The 23,888-nt window shown below is 37.6% G+C and overlaps 1 protein-coding gene across 4 annotated transcripts in view; it reads left to right on the top strand.

Moving 5' to 3' along the window:
* Positions 1-23,888, top strand: part of CNKSR2 (connector enhancer of kinase suppressor of Ras 2) — a 306,470-nt gene that overhangs the window by 247,989 nt on the left and 34,593 nt on the right. For all 4 annotated transcript variants that reach the window (XM_047075991.1, XM_047075992.1, XM_047075993.1 and 1 more), the window contains 3 exons: positions 3,058-3,125; positions 10,060-10,160; positions 12,506-13,058. In XM_047075991.1, coding sequence (XP_046931947.1) covers positions 3,058-3,125; positions 10,060-10,160; positions 12,506-13,058 — 722 coding nt within the window. The remainder of the gene's footprint in view (positions 1-3,057; positions 3,126-10,059; positions 10,161-12,505; positions 13,059-23,888) is intronic.

The following is a 23,888-nucleotide window of genomic DNA, read 5'->3' on the forward strand; positions in this document are numbered from 1 at the left end:
AGCTCATTGTTCAGCATATAGCAGGCACTTAGTAAATTTGTTGAACTGAAAAATCAAAGAAGCCTTTTTCTTAGTTTCCTAATTCATCTCATAAAGACCTCATTGTTCTTTAAACTTCTGACAAAATGAAATTTCAGTGATATTTTTTATAATAGTCAATATGAGGGGTTCTCATCGTTAAGCATTTGCCTTCGGCTCACAGTTGGTGAGTTCAAGTCCCACATTGGGTGAGCTTGAGCCCCGCTTCAGGTGAGCATGATCCCCGCTTCAGGTGAACACGAGCCCCACTTCAGGTGAGCATGATCCCCGCTTCATGTGAGCTCATGCCCCGTTTCAGATGAGCTCCAGTCCCGCTTAGGGTAAAAAAAAAAAAAAAAAAAAAAAAAAAAAAAAAGACAAAAAACAAAAAAACACAAGCCCCAGGTGAGTCCCACTTCTCTGTCTCTCTCTCTCTCTCTCTCTTTCTGTCTCTCTCTCTGCCCCTTGCACAGTTGCGCTCTCTCTCTCTCTTTCTCTCTCTATCTCTCTCTCTCTCTTTCAGAGAAAAAAGGAGGGGGGGGCACCTGAGTGGCTCAGTCAGTTAAGCATCAGACTCTTGATCTCAGCTCAGGTCATGATCTCAGTTACTGGGATCGAGGCCCACATCCTGCTTTGTGCTGACAGTGCAGATCCTGCTTGGAATTCTCTCCCTCTCTTTCTGCCCTTCTCCCCTGCTCACGCTTTCTTTCTCTTTCAAAATAAATGAATCAACATTAAAAAAAAAGAAGCACTGGGTGTTGTATGTAAGCCAATTTGACAATCAATTATAATAAAAAATAAAAAATAAATAAAACAATGTCTAGGTTTATCTATATTAAAAAATAATAGTCAATTTGAGGTACTTCATTAAAATTCACTAATATATGTTCCTGTAGTACTGGTATCATCATTTTCACCCCAAAAGCGCCAGGCACATCTTTCCTAAGAGTGCTAAGATTTGTCTTGTAGTACAAATTCAACCCCATTCTCACTACAAATGACCTATAAACTAAATTTCAATTTTGACCTTTTTACTAAGATTAGAGTCATTTTTTTTTTCAACGTTTATTCATTTTTGGGACAGAGAGAGACAGAGCATGAACGGGGGAGGGGCAGAGAGAGAGGGAGACACAGAATCAGAAACAGGCTCCAGGCTCTGAGCCATCAGCCCAGAGCCTGATGCGGGGCTCGAACTCCCGGACTGCGAGATCGTGACCTGGCTGAAGTCGGAGGCTTAACCGACTGCGCCACCCAGGCGCCCAAGATTAGAGTCATTTTTAAAGGTTACTCATCATGAAGTTGACTTATTAACTTATAATTTGTAACTTTTTGGAGTGGCTGTATACTATGCTACTGAATTTATTTGTTCAATCTTTATTTTATTTCCTTTATGTTCCACTCCCTTCTTCACTTCCCCAAAATACTTGAGGTGATAATTACATTGTAGGCTTTCTCAAAATAAAGTTGGGTTTTAGGTGACTTACTCTTAACATTGAAGTTTAAATTTCCATGGATGTGATTTTGTCAATTAGAGACACAACTTTCCTCCCTTTCCAAGATATTCTAACTATCTGTTGCACAGTTAATACTACTGGGCATAAATGATGAAATATATGAGTCACTGAAAAAAGCATCATCTTTCATTTGACACAGTAGATAAGCTCTTGGGAGAAAAAGTTCTCAAACAATTTTTTCTTAAAAATATATCTTGATCAGATTATTCCACAGTTTAATGATGTTAACTATACTATTGATTCCAAATTTGAGGTAGTTTGAAAGAGGGGTTTTTCCTCAATTTCTGATTTCGGAAATTATATATGGATCATACCTCAGAATAGGCTAATGGGAAATTGTCAGGTTAATTTAAAGATTTTGTGATTTGATCATCTGGTACAGTATAAAGAGCTGGAATAACTAACACAGGGAGAGACCTGGTGGAACAAAAGATAGAGATTAAAACACTGGAAATAGCATCACTACTGAGAGAGGAAAGAACTAAGATTTATTTTTAAGTTACTATTGTTCATGGAAATAAGTTTTTAAGATCTAAATAGAGGTTAAAATTGTATTTGCTCATTTGGTCTTTAGAAAACAAATTGTATTTAGAGACAAATTTCCAAAGTACTCCCAAGATGTGTTTCCCCCTGGAACATTAAACTTAAATAACTTTCATCAAAACTAATACTTCATAGTGAAATTTATTTTGACCGGCAAGGTCCATAACTTTTTTTCTCATCAGTATATATTATATTAAAAGAGCATTTGTTCTGAAGAAACAAACAGCAGAAATATTTGGACTGCTTCTAAATTTGGAGCAACAGAAATGATAGGGCTCCGATCATCTTAAAACCCTCTATATTACATATATTTACAGGTTTGCTTAAGACTTTTCTATCGAAATATCATCTGTAGTGTGGCAGCAATTTATACCACAGCAAATTATACAGCTCATTGAAAGCTCGATGTGTCAAGAATAGCAAAGAACACATCTTTTATGTAGAATTATCTCATATATTCTTAAACATTTTAAAATAAACATTTTTATTAAGTTTTAAATTTTAATTCCAGTATAGTTAGCATACAGTGTTACTTTCAGGCGTACAGTATAGTCATTCAACAATTCGGCACATTACTCAGGAATCGTCACAACAAGTGCTCCTTAATCCCTATTACCTATTTTACCCATCCTCCCACTCACCTCCCCTTTGGTAACCATCAGTTTGTTCTCTACAGTTAAGAGTCTGTTCCTTGGTTTGTCTCTCTTTTTACCCACTTCATTCCTTTTGTTTCTTCAATTCCACATAGGAGTGAAATTATATGGTATTTGTCTTTCTCTGACTAACTTACTTCATTTAGCATAATATACTTTAGTTCCATCCATGCCGTTGCACATAGCAAGATTTCATTCTTTTTTATGGCCGAATAATATTCCATTGTATATATACCACATCTTCTTTATCCTTAAAATAAATATTTTTTAAAAGTAAAATATAGGAAATTCAATTGCAGTGTTACTGATTTTAATAGTTGTTTTTTCAGGTGGCTTAACAGAATCAACATGCTGACTGCAGGATATGCAGAAAGAGAGAGGATTAAGCAAGAACAAGGTAAAGGAATTTTTTTTACAGTTCTGGGGTTTTTGTTTTGTTTTGTTCTGCTGTTATCCTATACAGTGATTCACTACTATCAGTTAAGTGAAAATGCATTTATCAGGCTGTAGTTATTTTTCTTTTTTGCACTTTGAATCCAAACCATACCATCTTAAAGGTGAGGTTTAGTAAATTAAACAGATGGGGAATAAATTCTAAAATTTTTGGAGCAGCTGATGTGGAGTTTGTTGCTGTCTCTCTCAGTCTGTTTCCAATGGAGGACAAAAATCTTACAAATTTAAAAATCTGTAATTGGTCCTAAATATCGACTAGAGTCCAGGTCCTTGTTGGTGAGGTTTCTTTTTTTTCTGTTTAGTGGTGTCATAGACATTTAAGTGGACTTTTATGCAAAGAGCTCAGATGGATGATTCCTCCTTCCATAAATTATCTCAATTGGTTATGTTCTTCAGTTCTGTCACTCTGTAATTCTGTGATCTTATGGATCTTGCCTCAGTATTCACCTCAGATATACAAAACACAATGTCATTATACAGATTTAAATTTTAATGAAAGCTGTGGTCACCATTCTGAAGTTGCTTTACATTTCCAAAAAGTGTTTATTGTATATCCCTTGGAAGCATCAACAGTTTTTGGAAATCTTTTGAGGCTTCCTAAAGCTGAAAGAATTCTACAGATTGATATATATATATACATACACAAACTTATTTCTAGTTGTGTCTCCAGTGGGCATAGACTATTTGTTTATGTGGAAATTCTAAAAACCTTGTGTTCCCTCTCAAAGTAAAACCTCAGGCAAAACTTTTCTAAACATCTAAAAGCTGAAGGTTAGAGATATCTAAAGTAGATATCCAGATCCCAAAACCAATCTGTCAGCAAATGTTTAGGGCAGGGGTTGGGAAACTTTCTGTGAAAAGCCAAATAGTTAATATTTTAGGCTTTGCAGGCCCATAAGATTTCTGTCTAAACTACTCAACTCTGCTGTTATAGTATGAAAGCAGCTGTACACACATGAGGATTCTGACTGGGCTGTAATAAAGCTTTACTTATGGACAGTGGGATGAAATTTCATATCATTTTTTACATTTCAAAAAATTATTCTTCCTTTGATTTTTTTACCATTTAAAAATGTAAAAACTGTTCTTGATCTACAGACCATATAAAAATAGGCAGAGAGCCTCATTTGGCCTGCAGGCCACAGTTTACCAACCCCTGGTTTAGAGCCATGGGTGAGGGAATGGGGATGAGTAAGGCAGTGAAGGGTGAGGACTTAGGGCAGGAAGATTTCAAAGAAAATGCAAAACATGGTTCCTGCCAATAGGAATATATCATCTTGTTGAGGATATCAAAGATACACACTTGAGGGGCACCTGGGTGCCTCAGTCGGTTGAGCCTCCAACTCTTGATTTCGGCTTAAGTCATGTTCTCGTGTTCGTGGGTTCTCACCTGGCATCCGGCTCTGCGCTGACAGTTCAGAGCCTGCTTGGGATTGTCCCTCTCCCTCTCTGCTCCTCCCCACTCAAGCGCTCTTGTGCACACATGCTCTCTGAAAATAAATGGGTAAACATTTAAAAAAAGATACACACTTGAAATTGCTTAAGAAAAATTGAAGAGCAGCAGAAAAAAAATTAAAGAACAACATAAAGCCAATCAGTACTAATGGTTGCACAATGTGAAACTGATTTTTTAAAAATTTGCTAAGTGGATGCAAAATTTTTTTAAAAACCTGGCAAAGAGGCAGAATTAATGAGGAAATAACTTGCTAGAGAAGTTGATCAGTGAGGCTGATGTAAAGTCAGCAGTAGAGAGAAAACATATTTTATTCAGTATGAAGTGTTTCTGTGTAAGGCCTTCAACTAGCACGCTGATTGACTTAAGGTGAAATAGGCGCCCATCCTGCCTGAAATTACACTGAATTCTAGTAGAAAAGATCCTCTTAATATAATACAGAAAATGAAATGTAAGAAAGTACAAATCAAGTTCTGTGGAAATTAAGCTGGAGAGATTGCTTCCAGGAAGGGAGTGGGGAAAGGCTTTATGTTGACTCCATTATTTGAACCTATTCTCACAGGATGAGAATGAAGTAGATAGGAAGTAACAAAAAGGGGCACCTGGGTGGCTCAGTTGGTTAAGCATCCGACTTCGTCTCAGGTCATGATCTCGCAATTCATGGTTCAAGCTCTGCATCAAACCATGAACTCTGCTGTCAACAGAGCCTGGAGCCTGCTTTGGATTCTGCGTGTCCTCTCTCTGCCCCTCCCCTGCTCGTACTCTCTTTCTGTGTTTCAAAAATAATAATAAATGTCTAAAAAATAGAAAGTGACAAAACATTCCTGGGAGTGGAAGCAGCATGGATACTTCCACAAATAATGAGGAAACAATCTCCATCAAATCAGGGTGCACAGGTGAATCCCAGCCAGGACTATGGGGTGTCAGGCCAGTTATTAAGCCACATTTGTTCATTGTTAAAAGTTTACTTAAGTTTGTTTAAACTTTTCATACTTCAACTTAATTTATAGGCCTAAAATTGTGTTAAGACTACTAAAAAATCTGTTAGCCTTCCTGCTCACATTTTTTAAAGGCATAAAAAAAACTATATTTTATAGGTGCATATAGGTTTGTTTCTGATTTTTTTAAGATGCAAAAATTAAAAGTGTAGACAGTATACTGATAGGAAATGAATCTTTGAAAAACTCGGTTTGCATAAAGAAGGGATCTTGAATTCTCAAGCTTAACTTTCTTATTTTGAAGTTTAGCATGGTCTTTATTTTAGTTAATTTTCTTTGTACGTGGTATTATATAGCCATATATCATTATGGACTAAGGAACTGGTAAGTTATACCGTACATACAGGTTCCAATAAGTATTCAATGCATGGATTCATGATGCGCTGGTCTGGCATGTGAGTGCATATTTTAGTACCTTCTGCAGTAGTAGACCATCACTGGCAGAAGCTTATAAGAGTTAACAAGTGACGTCTCCCTTGCTAGCACATTGCAACCAGAATATCTGAAATAATTTGGTTTTCCACGTAGAGTGTATATTTCTCAGGCACTCTAACATAGGTCAGAAACATAATAGACTTCCTACCTTCTCCATTAGGTCTCATGGTATTCTATATAGAAAACAACTGTATGCATGTGTCTACTCCACACTTCTGTAGAATTATTTGACATCTTCCGAGTACTGTTCTCAGTACTGAAGTTAAGCTTCATACAAAATATAGGTGGTTGAGGGTTGGGAATATTTCACAAACATGCAAAGGAGTAACTCCAAAACACTGTTTTTATTTAAATATCCATTGCAGCTTCAAAGTGACTCTTTCATTGATTTAAATAAAAGTTTAATGAATTAGTATCTTTAGCTCCAGAAGTGTAAAGGATGTGGGCTTCTCTTTCATTATTTGTTGTTGTACTTAGAGAAAACAGGGTTACACTAAATTACATGAAGATCAAAATTTGGCTAATTGCCTATTAATAATTTTTCTATATTTTTCCACGTGCAAGTCAGACATTCATGACACATTATTTTCAGTCACACAATGTCTTCCTAAAGCTTTAATCACATAAAAATGAATGAAATATATTGTATTTTTTGGTAGTTCTAGATGAAAAAGTCATTTTTCTCAAATTATCCTTTTGTTTTTAGTATGAAATTTATTGTCAAATTGGTTTCCATACAACACCCACTGCTCATCCCAACAGGTGCCCTGCTCAATACCCATCACCCACCCTCCCCTCCCTCTCACCCCCCATCAACCCTCAGTTTGTTCTCAGTTTTTAAGAGTCTCTTATGTTTTGGCTCCCTCCCTCTCTAACCTCTTTTTTTCTTCCCCTCCCGCATGGTCTTCTGTTAAGTTTCTCAAATTATCCTTTTGTATCAACATGAGAATAAAGTGGAAATCTTCCTGTTCTACTGATGGCACTATTTATTCATGGTTAGTTACATATAATATTGAATATCACTGCAAGACATTAAAAGTATCCATTTATTTTTGCTAAATGGAAAGCTAAGAAAAATAAATTAATTTGCTCATAGAATGAAAATCAAACTCATTTCAGCCTCTTGAGCAAACAATGTGCTTGTAATTTTCCACACAAACCCAAAAGAAGACTGACTGAGTTTTCTATGTAGGTTCTTCTCTGTCACTGCTCTCTCAAAGACCTACAACTTACTGTGAGAAATGAAGTTAATTTACAAAGGGGAATTTCAGTCTTTTATTCGGCAACCCAAATAAGCTATAGATTGATGGTGCTTTTTAGTAAACCAAAAATTACATCAAGTAGTGGACTAGAATTCTCCCTAATTTAGCTGAGGTGGGAAAGCAGAGAGAATCTCCCACATCTGTCACTTGTAGTGATAGCTATAGAGATCTTGATAAAATGGTGACCATCTCCTTCTCAGCATGCTGTTAAGGGCCCCTTGAGGTTCTAATTCCTTGAGACCCCCAAGGTATCAGTACAGAGGTCAAGGAGAAATTCAACACAGGTGCCATAGTTTCAGGAAATAGTGGGAAAGGTAAGAGCAAAGTGATCTTGGCAAACCACTGCTTAGGGTTGGGATGGGGTGGTGCTTATTCCATTCACCTCCAGCAATGACTTCCTTATAGTATTTCAAACTCCCACAAAACTGCCCTAACCCAGATCCCAGAGCTACAGAATTCACTTTTCATTGCTGGAACTTGCTACGAGAAAAAAAAAAAACTGATGTCCAAGAAGATAAACACAAGGCATTTACCTCCTCTGTGATCTGGGTCAGACTGTCCTAGAATGCTACCTATAAATCCACCAAAGAAAATCAGGGGTCCTAATATCGAGTGCTTTCAAGGTGCAAAGCACTTGAATATGTATTACCTTATTTAGTACCCACCCCCAAACACACATATACACGACTCTGAAAGTCAGTTATTATTAGCCCCCTTTTACAGATGACAAAACAGACTCTGGTTTAGTAACCATCACAAGAGCACAGAGATGGTAAGTGGTACAACCAAGAATTGAACCTCCATCTGCCCAGGTATATAGTTCATGCTTTTCCCACCATTGTTTGTTGTGTACATCGCTGGGCAACTATATCAATTCATATTTGAGAGGAAGCTTAGTATACTAGCTGTCACCAGCATGATCCATTATAAATACCAGACACAAATTTAGATTAAGTAGTTTCTGCTTATCTTTTAGTCAAAGGGAATAATTAAAATAGGAATAGCATTTTCAAAGTTTTTGTATTTTGAGGCCTGAATGTAATAATCTCCACTGCTAAAGAATTTCTTTTCATGATAGCCAGAGTTACAGAACAGCAGGAGGAGGAGGGCTCAAAGCATCATGAATATATGTCAAATTAAACTCTCCCAGTGTGTCATTCAAAAGAGTCCCAGTGATAGCCCTCCAAGGTTTAGGGCAAGGCTATTTCTTAGCTCAAATCCCAGCTCTACTACTTTCTATTCAGCATATAGTAAGTACTCAATAAATATTAGCTATACTTATTCATAAACACCACAAGGAAAATATATATAAATATTATATAATTTTTATATATAAGAATATATATAATTCCTGGGTGGAGAGAGGTTCCTATAAAAGTATGTGCAGCATATAGTAAGTACTCAATAAATATTAACTATATTTATTCATAAGCACCACAAGGAAAATATATATAAATATTACAGTAAAAGATTCCTGGGTGGAAAGAGGTTCCTGTAAAAGTATGTGCCATAGTTTTTTCACCTAAATCTGATTATCAGTTAAGCCTAATGATGGTTCTTTTTTTTTTTAATTTTTTTTTCAATGTTTTTTATTTATTTTTGGGACAGAGAGAGACAGAGCATGAACGGGGGAGGGGCAGAGAGAGAGGGAGACACAGAATCGGAAACAGGCTCCAGGCTCTGAGCCATCAGCCCAGAGCCTGATGCGGGGCTCGAACTCACGGACCGCGAGATCGTGACCTGGCTGAAGTCGGACGCTTAACCGACTGCGCCACCCAGGCGCCCCTAATGATGGTTCTTTTGATTTAGATTTTTTAAGAATAAAAATGGGTAATACTTACAGGTTTTTCCTTGTAAATCTCATAAGGAATTAACCCAGAGTTAAGAGTGGTTGCGTTATTAGTGGAACGGGTTCTGATTATTGGTCTTTGTGCTGTATTTTACTTAACTAATTTATGTCTCAAAATTTTTTCCTTTCCCTCTTGCCTGAGCTCTGCCAAGTCTAGCGGCTTACATTTTCTACCCTTTTAAGTAGTTCTAGAAGTTTGGAACTTGCAGCCCACATCAGCAAATTTGCCCTTTTGCATTTGGCAAGAATCAAGGTTTGCCATGTGTTTCCAAGTAGAGGTGGGAGTATCGTGTTATAGAGAGTCATGTCAGCATGACTCTGGAAACAGTGATTGTTAGATAACCAGTGAATTGGAGCCAGAAAAGAGAATTGAGAACATTATTTTTGGAGCTGTTTATATCTGTAGAGATCTACAGTTGTATATATATTGCTTTTCTTTGAGTGTTCATCTTTAGGGTAAAATGATACACCTTTAAGAGGTATCATGTGTTATTATTCACTAATTCAAGCATCAGAATAACTTGGCCTGGAATCTAAAGCACCCTAAACCTGACTTGACTTCTGCAGTGTCTTTTTCTTAACTCCTTAAAATTATAGCTATGTATAATTGCATGCTTTATTGGAATTAAGTGATTGCACTCTTCCTTCTTCTTGAACACCCAGCTGAAAATAAAAGTTTGTGGGCCTGGAGTAGTGGGTGCTGTGGAGCAGGGTATAGGAGTGGAATTTAAATGTCTTTGTGTTAGCTGGTAGTGTGTGTTCTTGAAAATATGGCTAGAAATATTTAATAGAATGAAAATATGGCTAGAAATATTTAATAGAATGAAAATATGGCTAGAAATATTTAATAGAATGTTGTATCTGTGTGTGTGAATTTACAGATTACTGGAGTGAGAGTGACAAGGAAGAAGCAGATACTCCATCAACACCCAAACAGGACAGCCCTCCGCCCCCTTACGACACATACCCACGACCTCCCTCTGTAAGTTGCCAACAGGAATGGACATTATTTAGTATCAGATTCTTTGACCCAAAATATCCCCATGTAGTGAATTGCACGTCAGACCTCAGGTTCCCTAAGAGGAAAGAACATAAGGAGTCTAAAAACAATAAGGGGAAAAAATTTAGTATGCAAAGACTATTTAATCAGGAGAAACAGTCACCACAGATTCCAGGCGTAATATCTGCCCAGTTTTATTTTAAAAAATCCTGTTTGTGTCAGAGTAGCCTTCCTGGAAATATCAGCAACAAAAATAAGTTTTCTTAGAAAAAGATATATAAATGGGCTTTATGTATCCCACACTAATAAAGTTCATTCCTATATCCTTCAGAAATGACTCATAAAAATTAATATTATATCTATATTAAACATATTTTGACAGATAGCTCTTCAGATAGTCATGGGGTCTGGTTTAATGTATGTGTTTATATGGTGCTCCAGACTTCTCAAACCTGTGTAAATGATTCTGTGTATAGCCTGTAGTTTATAATCTTTTAATGGGGTAAACAACTGTCCTAGTTTGCTTGAGACTATCCCACTTTATGCCCGTGGCCCATCAGAACTACTAAGAGCATCTCAGTAGTCTCCCAGTTTTGACAATACATTGCATGGTTACAGCGTCATAAGAGTTAATTCTGGCTATCTTGGGACTGAGTCTTCCACATAGGAAATGGAAGCTGAATTTAGGTGACAACAGCACTCAACCTAATTACACCTCCATATTACTCTAGAGGATTTTAAATAAGACGCTACACAAGATGTTGATAAAATTCTAGGCCATTTCTCAACCTTGGCTGTGCATAAGAATCACTTCTGTAACATTTTAGAAATGCAGATGTTCAGACCCTATCCAGACATTAAATCAGAATATCTGAGACTACAAACAGCTCACTAGACTAGACTGTGGGCCTGCTGTATTCATCTACACATCCCCATGGCTTAGCACAGCACTGGCACTTATTTATTAAGTGCTTAATAAATATTTCTGAAATGAATAAATAAATATTTCTGAAATAAATGAATGGGTCCTTTTGACTAATAACTAAAAGGGAAGCCACATTTTTAATAACAGTGTTTGATGTCAATGTCTCTTAGCTAAGAATTGTTCCTAATATGTATGCACATTTCTTTAATAAATGCTGAGTGTAACAGAATGCAAGGATGAGCTATAGAAATGAAATCGTGAAGTCAGTGACAAGATACAGTTTATATCATATTTTCCCTCTTTGCCTAAAACATCAGGGCCTGAATAATTCCTTTTAAATATTTATAAAAGAGGAAGAAAGGGAAACTGCAGCTTCAGGGAACAGCTCTTTAATCATAGCAACTTGTGAATTTCAAGAAGGAAGCTATTTACATTGTTACTAACATGTGGGAAGATAAACTGCCCCCAGAAGATGCCATTTAACTTCTCCTTTACCCAGAGGGGCAGCGTGTGCTTTTACCTCAGCCAGGCTTGTCCTGGCCACCACCTGAGCCCCATTTGCCTGGATCACATTTGACAAATTCAACTCCTCCTCCCAGAAAGGAGCCAGAGCTGATCTGTTAGCCCCAAGAGCTAGAGTAAGCCTTGTCCCCAGTAGGGGCACCTGCAAGTCTTTTACAGCATTCACTTGATGCCAGTCCATTTTCTTGGTTGTACTTTGTACTATAATATATACTCCCAAACTTTAAATTCCAAGAATAGAAATATTCCATTTTTCTTTTGTGTTTATGTACCCTGAGGTGCCCATGCCCAAGGCAGATGCTCATCCCCATCAGAGTATAATCTCACCTTGCCTGTATGTTTAACTCTACAAAGTGCCACAAATTGAAAAGACCACAAGAACACCTTTCATTGGGGCCCATAGGAGGATTCATTCACCTATGAAGAAGAGGAGGGGTTCTGTCCGATTATAGGCACCTTCTTTTCACATCCAAAAGCCTCTCTCCTTGCTCTCACCCCCAAACTCCACAAAATCCAGAAATATGAATTTGGCAGCAATTATTCAGGGTTTTAAATTCCTAGAGATTTTTTAAACTTCAGATTTTTCTTAGTTGCTGAATATTTCTTACATAAGCACTCAAATTTTCTTATGCTTCACTGTTGTGCAACTTTGCATGTTAATATGTCAGACTTTTCATGAGAGTCTGGTATAGGTGCATTTCAACACTCCACATCTCAGTCTCTTAAAATATCAGCTGGGCCTAACTTTGAGATGTCTGTAAACTTGACTAGTCATTAATTTGACTGGTAAATGTTAACTGTTAGAAATCTAATGTGTTCCTTGGTAACAGAAGTAGTCTGTTATTTTCTGTAGAGACTGATCAGAGGCTCCTTTCCACAGATGAGTTGTGCCAGTCCTTACGTGGAAGCAAAACACAGCCGGCTCTCTTCCACAGAGACCTCTCAGTCACAGTCCTCCCATGAAGAGTTTCGCCAGGAAGTGACTGGGAGCAGTGCTATGTCCCCCATTCGCAAGACAGCCAGTCAGCGCCGCTCCTGGCAGGATTTAATCGAGACGCCCCTGACAAGCTCAGGATTACACTATCTTCAGACTCTGCCGCTGGAGGATTCTGTCTTCTCTGACTCCGCGGCCATCTCCCCAGAGCACAGGCGGCAGTCCACCCTTCCAACTCAGAAGTGCCACCTACAGGATCACTATGGGCCGTACCCCTTGGCTGAGAGCGAGAGGATGCAAGTGTTAAATGGAAATGGGGGCAAACCTCGAAGTTTTACTCTGCCTCGAGATAGCGGGTTCAACCACTGCTGTCTGAACGCACCCGTTAGTGCCTGTGACCCACAGGATGACGTGCAGCCCACAGAGGTGGAGGAAGAGGAGGAGGAGGAGGAGGAGGAGGAGGAAGGGGAGGCAGCAGGGGAAAACATAGGAGACAAAAGTAAGTATGTTGGAGATCCTTAGCCTGTGTACACAGAGTCCTAACCTTTTCAAACTTCTTATTTTAAGAAAATAGAATTTTGTTTCCCTTTTTTCTTAAAATAATAGTCTTGCTGCACAGGACGTTAGGTATCCTTTGCCGTTTTACTTTCAGAAATTGAGTAACATGGGGGGGAGAAAGGTGGATAATGAAGCCTATATCCCAGGACACCCAAAGCTAGAGCAAATGCTTTTCTCCAGTTACCCATTTTCCTTGTAAGGTTAATGATAGTCATTTCTTTTTCTCCTACCTCTTATCCACTTTCTTCTCCCTTGTATATATCATCCCTTTGGTCCACAGTCATTGCCCCCTGAGTTTGGGTTAAGAAACTAAATGCTTCAAGCACGGTGTTAGCAGAACCTTGGTTGAATACGTAAGTGAACACAGAAACACACATATACGCACACATACATATACAACTTCCCTTTTCACTATTAAAAGATTTAAAGGAAAAATTCAAAAGAGTTTTCCAAGAAGAAATTTCAAATAGCATTTCTGTCAACTCCAAATGGCCAAAATTGTTTCTAGAAACCAGTTTGCCAAAAGCATTTATTTATTTTCTTGGTATATATGTTAATTACAAAACTCAATTTATGTGAATCAACTTTGAAGAGAGACAAAGTCAATTAAGTAATCCTCTGACTTTTTGGCATTAAGAATATGTTTACTAATTCTCAAGTTCTTTATCCAACATGCCTTACCAAGCATCTGTTTATAATTGATGTGATACACCAGTCCAGAAACCCAGGCTAGTTTAAGGGAAAGGCTAGAACTCAGTTACCTTACTTAGAAAGAAAATCTAGGTTTGGCTGTAAGTCCTAAATGTAAAAATTCCCTCCCCCCCAATAAAAAAGTACAGTATTAAAGAAGTAGTATAAAACTGTTTGCATGTCTTTATTCAAAATGAAGTTTGGGCCAGTTAGTGCAGCTGACCCAAGTTAGTGTTGATGAAACCACAGTTTCTGATTTGTTCCCACCAGGGCATTAGACTTCCCTTTTTAAAGGATATAAGCAGACTATAGTCATCCACCCATTTTGTAAGTATACGAGACTTTGATTATGGGATATATTACTGTAAGTTCTTCTTCACAATTGGAAAAACAGTTCAAAGCTCACAGAGGGCCAGCAGGTCAGTATCCTCATGCCCATGTTAAACTTGGCTCATTTAAAATGAGAGTCACTTTGGAGATTATTAGCAAGAAAATCCAGTAGAATTCCTTTTATGGTCTTCATTGCCTTATTTAAGGAGAATTATATCTTATACCATGAAAATATGAGTTGCTGGTAATAAAAATCATATGTTAAAGCAGTTTCCATGTGAAGTGTATGTTGGCCATAATCTCCATAAGGAGCATTACAAAAGGTATACTGTTGGTGCAGGAAAAGGTAATTACCATCTACTACCTGCTAAGCCCTCCCAACATTCACATTTATCAGAGATTATGGAAGAGACTGGTGAAGAAATATCTAGGAGCCATGTGAGGTCTCTGTAGGACTTCTGGCAAGCATGATAATACATTTTTTAGTGTTATGATGATTACCAAAATCAGGATACTGTTTTCTAAAATTTAACTAAAGATGAGTTAGAAACTTCATTTTGACTGTCATCTATGTGCTGCACAACTGCTGTAACTAAGTATGTGAAGTTTGTTCAGTATTCTACAAACATATTGGGGAAAATACTTTAACTCTGCCATTTTAAGATAAATTGTGTTGAAATTTGCACAGCCCTCTGAAATAGAGAATTCTGTTCAGAAAACATATCATCATGGCCACAGGTAGAAGTCATCGATGATATCTTTTTCGCTTAAGCCAGTTACTTCCCAGTTCCCTCTGGCCATCGCAGGAGGGAGTCCTGGAAAGGAGAAGGCGCATCCTAGGGCCTGAAAGGAAAACCCGGGCCCACAGAGCATCTATAGTTAGATGGCTTTCGAGTTTGTTCTTCTAGTGTCTCTTTGCTGTTTTCTTGATTGAATTTATTGTTACCTTGTACATGCACTACTAAATTGGTGAGGTTTTCCTTCAGGTTCCCAAATGAGTCAAGTGGGCAATTTTTCGGTACTTTCCATCTCTTTCAGTGTCTCTTTTTTTGTGGAATAACTGTGATAAGGCAGAACAGTCTTAGCAAGTGTGTCTATAAATCTAATATTGCACATTTTGTCTTCACAGTTCAATATTTTGGGGCATTTCATGCTATTTCAGTCAGATCTGCTTCACTAAATGTGGCCATGCACTATATTTCAGGGCCCCATTTCTTTCTGGGCATTTTTCCCCAGATCTTTCGCTTGATGTGTCAATGTTCATCAAACCATTCTCAGCAGAGCATGCGTTTCATGGTTGTCTACTAGAAGATGCTTTCTATTTAATAGAATGTCTGTCTGCCTTCCTAATGATGGTTTTTCTGCATTACTGTTTTTAATATTTAGGAGTGTACGATTTGATAAACACTTCACTTGAGAAACACCAGCTTTAAAATCCATGTTTTCAAAAGAATCTTCAAGGTCTAGTTAAGGGGTGTCGTGTTCATGGCTGCCCTGGGTTGGCCATTAGGACCTAGATTTCCAGGCTTATTATTCAAATCAAGCTGCTGGGTATTATGTCAACAGAGCAAAAATTATATACACGAAAGAAGCTGTGGCCATCCCACCAGTCTCAGGCTTACGGCATGCCTTCCAGCGCAGAGCATTCACTATGCTGCCCACAGGTTGGCAGGCACCTGTGCTTGTTAGAGTCAAGCAGGGATGTATTACTAACTGTCATGCTCGAGGCCAGCATTTGCTTTGACCTACTATAGTGAATTTGCACTTATCCAGCACAGACCTGCAGAGGACATAAGTTTTGTGTCTCTAGTACACACGTTTTTTCTCAGCTTACCAAGAAATTAAAGCTAGAAAGTATCAGGCAAGTGGGCAGAAGGAGTAATGGAAGAAAATGTGAAAATATAGCCTATCTTCTGCTTTAAGGATGAAGAATTATGTCATCACCCAAACCCCTGTGTTATCATTTATGTTTACCTTAACTTTATATAATGTGATCTATATTATACAGTGCTTACAAGTTTACAAAGCAATCTAAAAAGCAAAATGTACCTAAATCGGTGATCTAGATGTGTTTTTTTTTTTTTCAATTTCCCTGCTTATGAGGTATAATAGCCTTCTTTAGAGCAGTCTTCAATCTGTGTCTTCTCATGGTTGGACTACTTTTTCTCTTATTTTGAAATTCATGTATTTAACTGAATCATACTATGATTTTTCACAGGCAGAACTCATTTTGGTGTAAAATGGATGGTATTAAAAGTACACACATGAGACCTGTCTTGTTTTCCTTTGACTTAAAAGCCAGCTTACATATTAATTATCCTGACCTACTTCACTGGCATTTGGGAGAAGACAAGTAATTTCGTATTATCCCAATTAGCAGTTTCGAAGCTTACTGAGATGTGGGCCTTATAATACCTCAGTTATATTAAATTATAAATTATGTCAGCCTGTGCAACTTCCAAGGAGTATAAATCATTAAAGTGTGGGACAAAATATAAAGATATACTTCATTCTGAAATCAACTGCTGTAACACTAAAATACTGTTTTGGTTAATACAGCTTGAAGTCTACTTGGGATAGATCTCTTTTCTTTGCCATACTAGGCAGTTTAGATGAGGTTTTCAAAAGCTTTATCCTTTAATCCTGCTGATTTCCCTCTTGGCAGTTGTAAGAATACTCTTTACTAGCTATACATTCTTGGTGCCTCCATGTACTCAATGAAGTTATAATGTGCTCTTTTTCATCGTCTTAGAGATAACTTACCAGTATTCTCCCTTAATTTACACATGTATTAGCTTGGTCTTAGGAATGTATAGCAAAACCTACAGCTGTGGGGGATGGGGTTTGTGGGGGTGGAGGTGGAGGGTGGATAAAACCTTGTAGCTACATTGCCCATCAGGTTATCTGGCCAAGATACTTACTGATGCTCTCAAAATGAGATTTGCTGAGAAATGGTTTTTAAAGTTATTTTTTTAAATCTAACCTCCTTTGCATAGCATTGGTAAGTTAAGAGTTGTGCCAAGTATGCAGCTCAGTGGCCTAATATCTTAAATTATCTAGGCAGAGAGGATAGATGATGACTGCCAATATAGTGTAGAAGAATATAGATTAATCCTCTTCAATCATTTTAAGGGTCCTAGAGTAATTTCCTGAAGAGTTTCTAAAAGCTATGAATTTTATTTTTTTAAGAACATTCAGGTACAAAGTATGTGGGCAAGGCGAAAATATTCCTAGAATATGAAGTTGTGTTAAAGGATAAAAAGGAGCAAGTTGAAAATAAAGAAAAGTGTTACAGCACTTTTTTTACTATTTTATTGATTGTCAAGATAAATTATGCACCAAGAATTTAGAAGGGCATAATCATCAATATTATCCTAAATTATAGTTCAGGCCTAAAAGAACAGATGGAAAAGATATATAAGCAATGTGAATAAAAAATATGCATTAAAGTCAGAAAAAATAGGGGCGCCTGGGTGGCGCAGTCGGTTGAGCGTCCGACTTCAGCCAGGTCACGATCTCGCGCTCCGTGAGTTCGAGCCCCGCGTCAGGCTCTGGGCTGATGGCTCGGAGCCTGGAGCCTGCTTCCAATTCTGTGTCTCCCTCTCTCTCTGCCCCTCCCCCGTTCATGCTCTGTATCTCTCTGTCCCAAAAATAAATAAACGTTGAAAAAAAAAAAAGAAAAAAAAAGAAAAGAAAAAATAGCAGAGAACCTTAACTTTGTCACTTTTGTGAAGTTTAAGGGCATTATTCTTGGCTGGTTATGTAATAAGTATATATAGAGAACACAAAAAATTCTAGAAAGTAGTAAACAAATGTTCTCTTAATACCATATTTTCTGATTTTGAAGAAATACTGTTACAGAGACATAAAACCCTAAAGACTAGATAGAAAGTAGGGTCTAGCTATAATGCTGATACTGATTATAGGTTGGATTTGTAATCATACCTCCTTCAGTTTTGGCTTAGATGATGAGGAAAAATTATTACCTTAACTTACAGGATGTTCAGAGGTGGGGTTGTTCCAGAGTGAATTTTGTGGCTCTGCAGTGTAAGACTGTCACTTAACTTTTCTGTAATGCCAATAGCTCTAAGCATCTCTTCTTATAAGACAGCATCCAGAGAGCCAAAGACCAATATCTAAAGAACCCTATCTGTAGTCCTTTCTCTGTAAGAACAAGGAAAGCCTTTCCTAGATCCTTCCAGCAGACTTAGCTCCATATTTCATTGTCCAAGGTTTCATCATATGCCCAAGTAGCAAGTGAAATGATTATGAATAGTTGAGACTAACCTTGATTTAAGATCATAAAGAAAAAACTGTACCAAACTGCTTATCGTTACTATCCACATGAGCCTGTCCACTATTATGTATGTTATATCCTCAAATATATTTGTTCAAGCAGTGTGGCACTCTTTTAATATATATATATGCAAACATATACCCCATATCACATCACATCATTTAAGTCTTGGCACTAACAAAATGTTAGATCTATAAAAGAGGATAAATACTATGTAACCCTTGCGGTGCCTGGGTGACTCAGTAGGTTAAGCATCCTTTTTAAAAATTTTTTAATGTTTATTTATTTTTGAGAGAAAGAGAGCATGAGCAGGTGAGAGGCAGAGAGAGAGGGAAACACAGAATCCGAAACAGGCTCCAGGCTCTGAGCTGTCAGCACAGAGCCCGATGCTGGGCTCAAACTCACAAACTGTGAGATCATGACCCAAACCGAAGTCACACGCTTAACTGACTGAACCACCCAGGTGCCCTGTAAGTGTCTGACTCCTGATTTCAGCTCAGGTCATGATCTCTCAGTTCATGAGATCAAGCCCCTGCATTGGGCTCTGTGCTGACAGTGAAGAACCTCCCTAGGATTCTTCTCTTCCTCTCTCTCTGCCCCTCTTCCACTCATGTTCACTCTCTCATGCTCGCTTGCTCTCTCTCTCTCTCTCTCAAAATAAATAAACATTAAAAAAAATAATAAAATAAATATTATGTAGCCCTGAAAATATAGCAAGTTAGATATAATAATTATTGACATTTGAAATGAATAAGCATATTTTCCTCTAAACACTAAGTGATCGGAACTTAGAATATATTCTCTGGAGATATTCCTCCTCAGTTTAAATCCTTGCTTTGTGACTCTACCACTTGCAAGTGACATGATTTTTTTTTTTTTGCTTCTTTTCTTTTTTTTTCTTTTTTTTTTAATATGAAATTTTTTGTCAAATTGGTTTCCATACAACACCCAGTGCTCATCCCAACAGGTGCCCTCCTCAATGCCCATCACTCACTTTCCCCTCCCCCCCAACCCCCCATCAACCCTCAGTTTGTACTCACTATTTAAGAGTCCCTTATGGTTTGCCTCCTTCCCTCTCTGTATCTTTTTTTCCCCTTCCCCTCCCCCCTGGTCTTCTGTTGAGTTTCTCAGGATCCACATATGAGTGAAAACATATGGTATCTGTCTTTCTCTGCCTGACTTATTTCACTTAGCATAACACTCTCCAGTTCCATCCACGTTGCTACAAATGGCCAGATTTCATTCTTTCTCATTGCCAAGTAGTATTCCATTGGCAAGCGGTATGATTGATGAATTTTTTTTTAATTTTTTTTTTCAACGTTTATTTATTTTTGGGACAGAGAGAGACAGAGCATGAATGGGGGAGGGGCAGAGAGAGAGGGAGACACAGAATCGGAAACAGCCTCCAGGCTCTGAGCCATCAGCCCAGAGCCTGACACGGGGCTCGAACTCACGGGCCGTGAGATCGTGACCTGGCTGAAGTCGGACGCTTAACCGACTGCGCCACCCAGGCGCCCCTGATGAAGTTATTTAACACCTCTGGTCCTCAATGTCTTCATTGTTACATCAGGTGATAGCAGTACTTGAAGTTAGGTAAGAGTCAAATGAGGTAATACCAGAAAGCACTTAGTTTCCGTATCTGACACACTGTAGGTCTTCCAATAAATTTTTTATAACTATATAATTTATGTAGGTTTTATGCATATTTGGATTTGGGCATTGAGAGCAATTATAATACTTAAATAGTGAATTAATCCTGGCAAACCTCAATAAATAACATTTACCTGACTACATGCCCTAACTTTGTTCAGTTCTAGCTATTGAGTTGAATCATATGAATTGCTGTTTTTATAGGTCAAAATGATGAAATAGCAGCAATTTTGTACATTTCAACATAATATATTAACTGTATCCTAGGAGCTAAAATAGAAATGTCCCTCACTTTACATTCTTATCACTCACTCACTACTCCTTTCATTTTTGACTTTGGACATTTGAGAATTCCAAATAGCAACAGCCTTCTATATGTTTACTGAAATATGTATTTATACACCTTGCCAATAAGGTCTCATTTCAAATATTTTCCCCTCAGAGTCCTCCCCTGACAACCCAGTCTGACCCAGATGCCGCTTCACTACCATAGCCACCACCATTCTTTCTCTGCTATGTTACCCCATTTTATATTCTTCACAGCTTTATCACTATGAGTACAATACCAAATATTGTTCACTGATTTATTTTCCATCTCTGCCTAGCAGAATATAAGTTTGTGAAGAGCAGGGATTTTATTCCTGTTTTGTACACCCAGTGCCTAAAATGATATATGGCCATGATAGGCTAGACACTATTGGATGAGTGAATGAATAAGTGAATGAATAAATAATAGCTAACCCCTTTTGTCACCAATGCCTTTCCATTTTAGTATATAACGGTTAAAGCTAAAGTTAATGTTCTACCCATCATGTGACTTAAGACATGAATAAAACCATTGTAAAATTCATTTGGGTATTTTATAGAGAAGGACAAGACTGCATGTTCAGAATACTGTCTTCATGCTGGACATCACAAAGCTGGGATGCAAATAACTGTAATTACTGCTCTTTTTAGTATGGCTCATTTATAGTCACCTTCTCTCCTACTGAAACCATACTCTTCCTGATTTAGTTGCATTTCAAAGACGAAAGCCATGAGAAAATGACATGAGAGATAACCAGTTCATTGTTGGAAACCAGATCTTCCAGCACCCCTAGGCAATTGTTTTTCCTACCAAAATCTGCTGTCTGTGGAAAGAAGGCTGGCCCCCTTGGTAGATGAAACCGCCTAGCTTCATCCTGATTCATTTGTAAAATGTGTTGAAATTGCAACTTGTACTTGAATGAATAACCAATAGCCCTGCATTGGCCAGGAAAATAAACTCAGGAATGTTAATAAGCAATGAAGCCAGATTTAAATGGCAAAAGAATGAATTCTAGATGCTACAGAGTCACACCAGTAGAAGATGTGGCCAGGTAAGAGTTGAAGTTCACATAAAAGGATGACGAGCCCTCACCAGTATAGTTAGGACAAGTTATGATTTACACTTTGTTTTACCAAGAAACTTGATTAGGTTCAGCCACTGTTTTACTTGCTAATATTTTCACATATCAGAAAAGCAAACCACGTTTCTTCAGGTCATTATTAGCATATTGTCAGTTTCTCAGTGGAATAATTTTCTATTTTATTTCATGAGAACCTGTCCTAAGTTCAGTCTCCTTTTACCTTGCCAGAGAAAGCTGAAGATCATCAATGCTTCCCCTTTTTCCTCTCTACATATGAAATCTACCTCATATGGTCACGAACTACTAGAAGATGGTAGATTAATACATAACAGGATTGTTCCATAAAACATAGCTTGGAAGTTTTTAAATTTCCCCATGTTTTTCTTTTATTGTTTTAATTGAAAACTAATAACTTTCTTATTGCTAAATAAATAAAACAATGGTGAAAGCAAAAAGCTACCCTCTCTCCTTATTCTACAGAATTTCTGTTCAAAGTTAAGGTTTTAAAAATTAATTCTCATATGACTTTGTTTTCTTCATGTATCTTTTTCCTGTCACTCAGTGTGAGTAGGGAGGTAAGGTATGGTTTAGTTGGTTTTCAGTTAGTTTTTCCTCAGAAATTTTTTTGATATGATCATAGTTTATAATATAAGCAACAGTCTTGTGAGATAACTTACCACCTGAGAACCCAGCCCCAACCCCAGCATATGTCACCCTAGAAAATGCAGCAATTACCTGTTGACCTTTTCAACGTTTATTTATTTTTGGGACAGAGAGAGACAGAGCATGAACGGGGGAGGGGCAGAGAGAGAGGGAGACACAGAATCGGAAACAGGCTCCAGGCTCTGAGCCATCAGCCCAGAGCCCGACGCGGGGCTCGAACTCACGGACTGCGAGATCGTGACCTGGCTGAAGTTGGACGCTTAACCGACTGCGCCACCCAGGTGCCCCATACCTTTTCAAAAACAATAGGAGGAGAAGTGTGAGAAGCAAGAAATGATAGTGCCTGTTCATGCACAATTACACCCTCTTATACACACCCGCACACTCACTGATCAGAAGCTCCTTGCCTACCTGCCTCATGTCTTGGTGCCATGTGACTTTTGCCCACCCTTCTTTATGAAGGTCTTCCAATAATGTCATCTTATCCCAAAGCTCTGTGCTGAAAACAGCTAAGCCAGAGACAGCTAGCTAAAAATCGTAGCAAGTCTAGCCTTAAGAGCTAGAATGTAGAACTCAGAGATTGGCTTCAGAACCACTGTGTCTGATGGTCAGAGTTTACCTGTAGCTTTTGGCTTTAAATTATAAAACGTTAACCCTTCTACTAAACTATCTTCCTTATTTTTTCCAGTGTTCTCATTAGCTGCATTCTTCTGGTGTTTCTTATGTTAGGACATAGGCACATGTTAGTTGGGCTTTAATAGCTCAATCTATTTTATTCTAAAACTTTTCCTTTAATGGAAGAATACTCTTATTGTGTCATTCATAAGAAAACAGTGCTTATTACTATGTATTTTAAGTGCAAAAGTGACACCTTGTCATAAAAAAGTATTTTAATATTTAAAACTCATACTTGAGGACTCCTAGAAGGTTCTTACCTCAGGAATGTAATATGACAATTTTATATGCATGTGTTTCTATTACAAGCACAAAGTATGCCAATAAAATGAACCTTCTGAGTTATTTCACAGAATTTCTGAGAAATTGCAGAATACTTGAAAGTAAGGATGACAGTTATTAAACTCGTGGATTAAGTTCAGAGCTACAAATCCTTTAACTTTCTTAGTCATGGATTCTCTAACATTTCAATATCTATATGTAGCTTACTAAAATGTAAACTAAACCTTTATACTGTACTTTTGGTTTGCTGTATCAATGTATAGTCTAATTAGTTCTCAGCATGTATTCATTTATTCATATTCATATATTTGACATTTTTTATTGTTTATTTACTATATACCAGGTACTATGTTAAGAGTCTTTCTTCTATAGCTCTTCCATAAGTCTACTTACAACAAAAATTTATAAATTCTCTTAAATAGGAAAGATATTCCTTTCTGATAACATGGAATAGAACAAAGAATTTAAAGTATGCAGTATCATTGTTATCTTGTACCAGTCATTTTCCCAAGTAACCAATTAATAATATTATAAAAATGATTCTTTGAGAGATGGCACATCATATTCTGTGTTCGTTTTAAGGTACTTATCACTTATGCAAAAGTGATAAAACTGGTTAGAATAGATAAAACAGATCACTTTTAGAGCTATTTCTGCTTTGGCTCATTCCTTGAACATTATGGTTGGGGGAAAATGTATTCTGGTTACTCAGCTATTAATGATCAGTTTGTACTATCATCAAAGCAATATTAATCTATGGTCAGTATTATACTATACTGGCCCTAATACTATACTG

This window comes from Lynx rufus, unplaced genomic scaffold, assembly GCF_022079265.1.
Source record: "Lynx rufus isolate CCGP_SWC_20201006 ecotype Redwood Valley unplaced genomic scaffold, mLynRuf1.p SCAF_14, whole genome shotgun sequence".
Taxonomy (NCBI): Eukaryota; Metazoa; Chordata; class Mammalia; order Carnivora; family Felidae; genus Lynx; species Lynx rufus.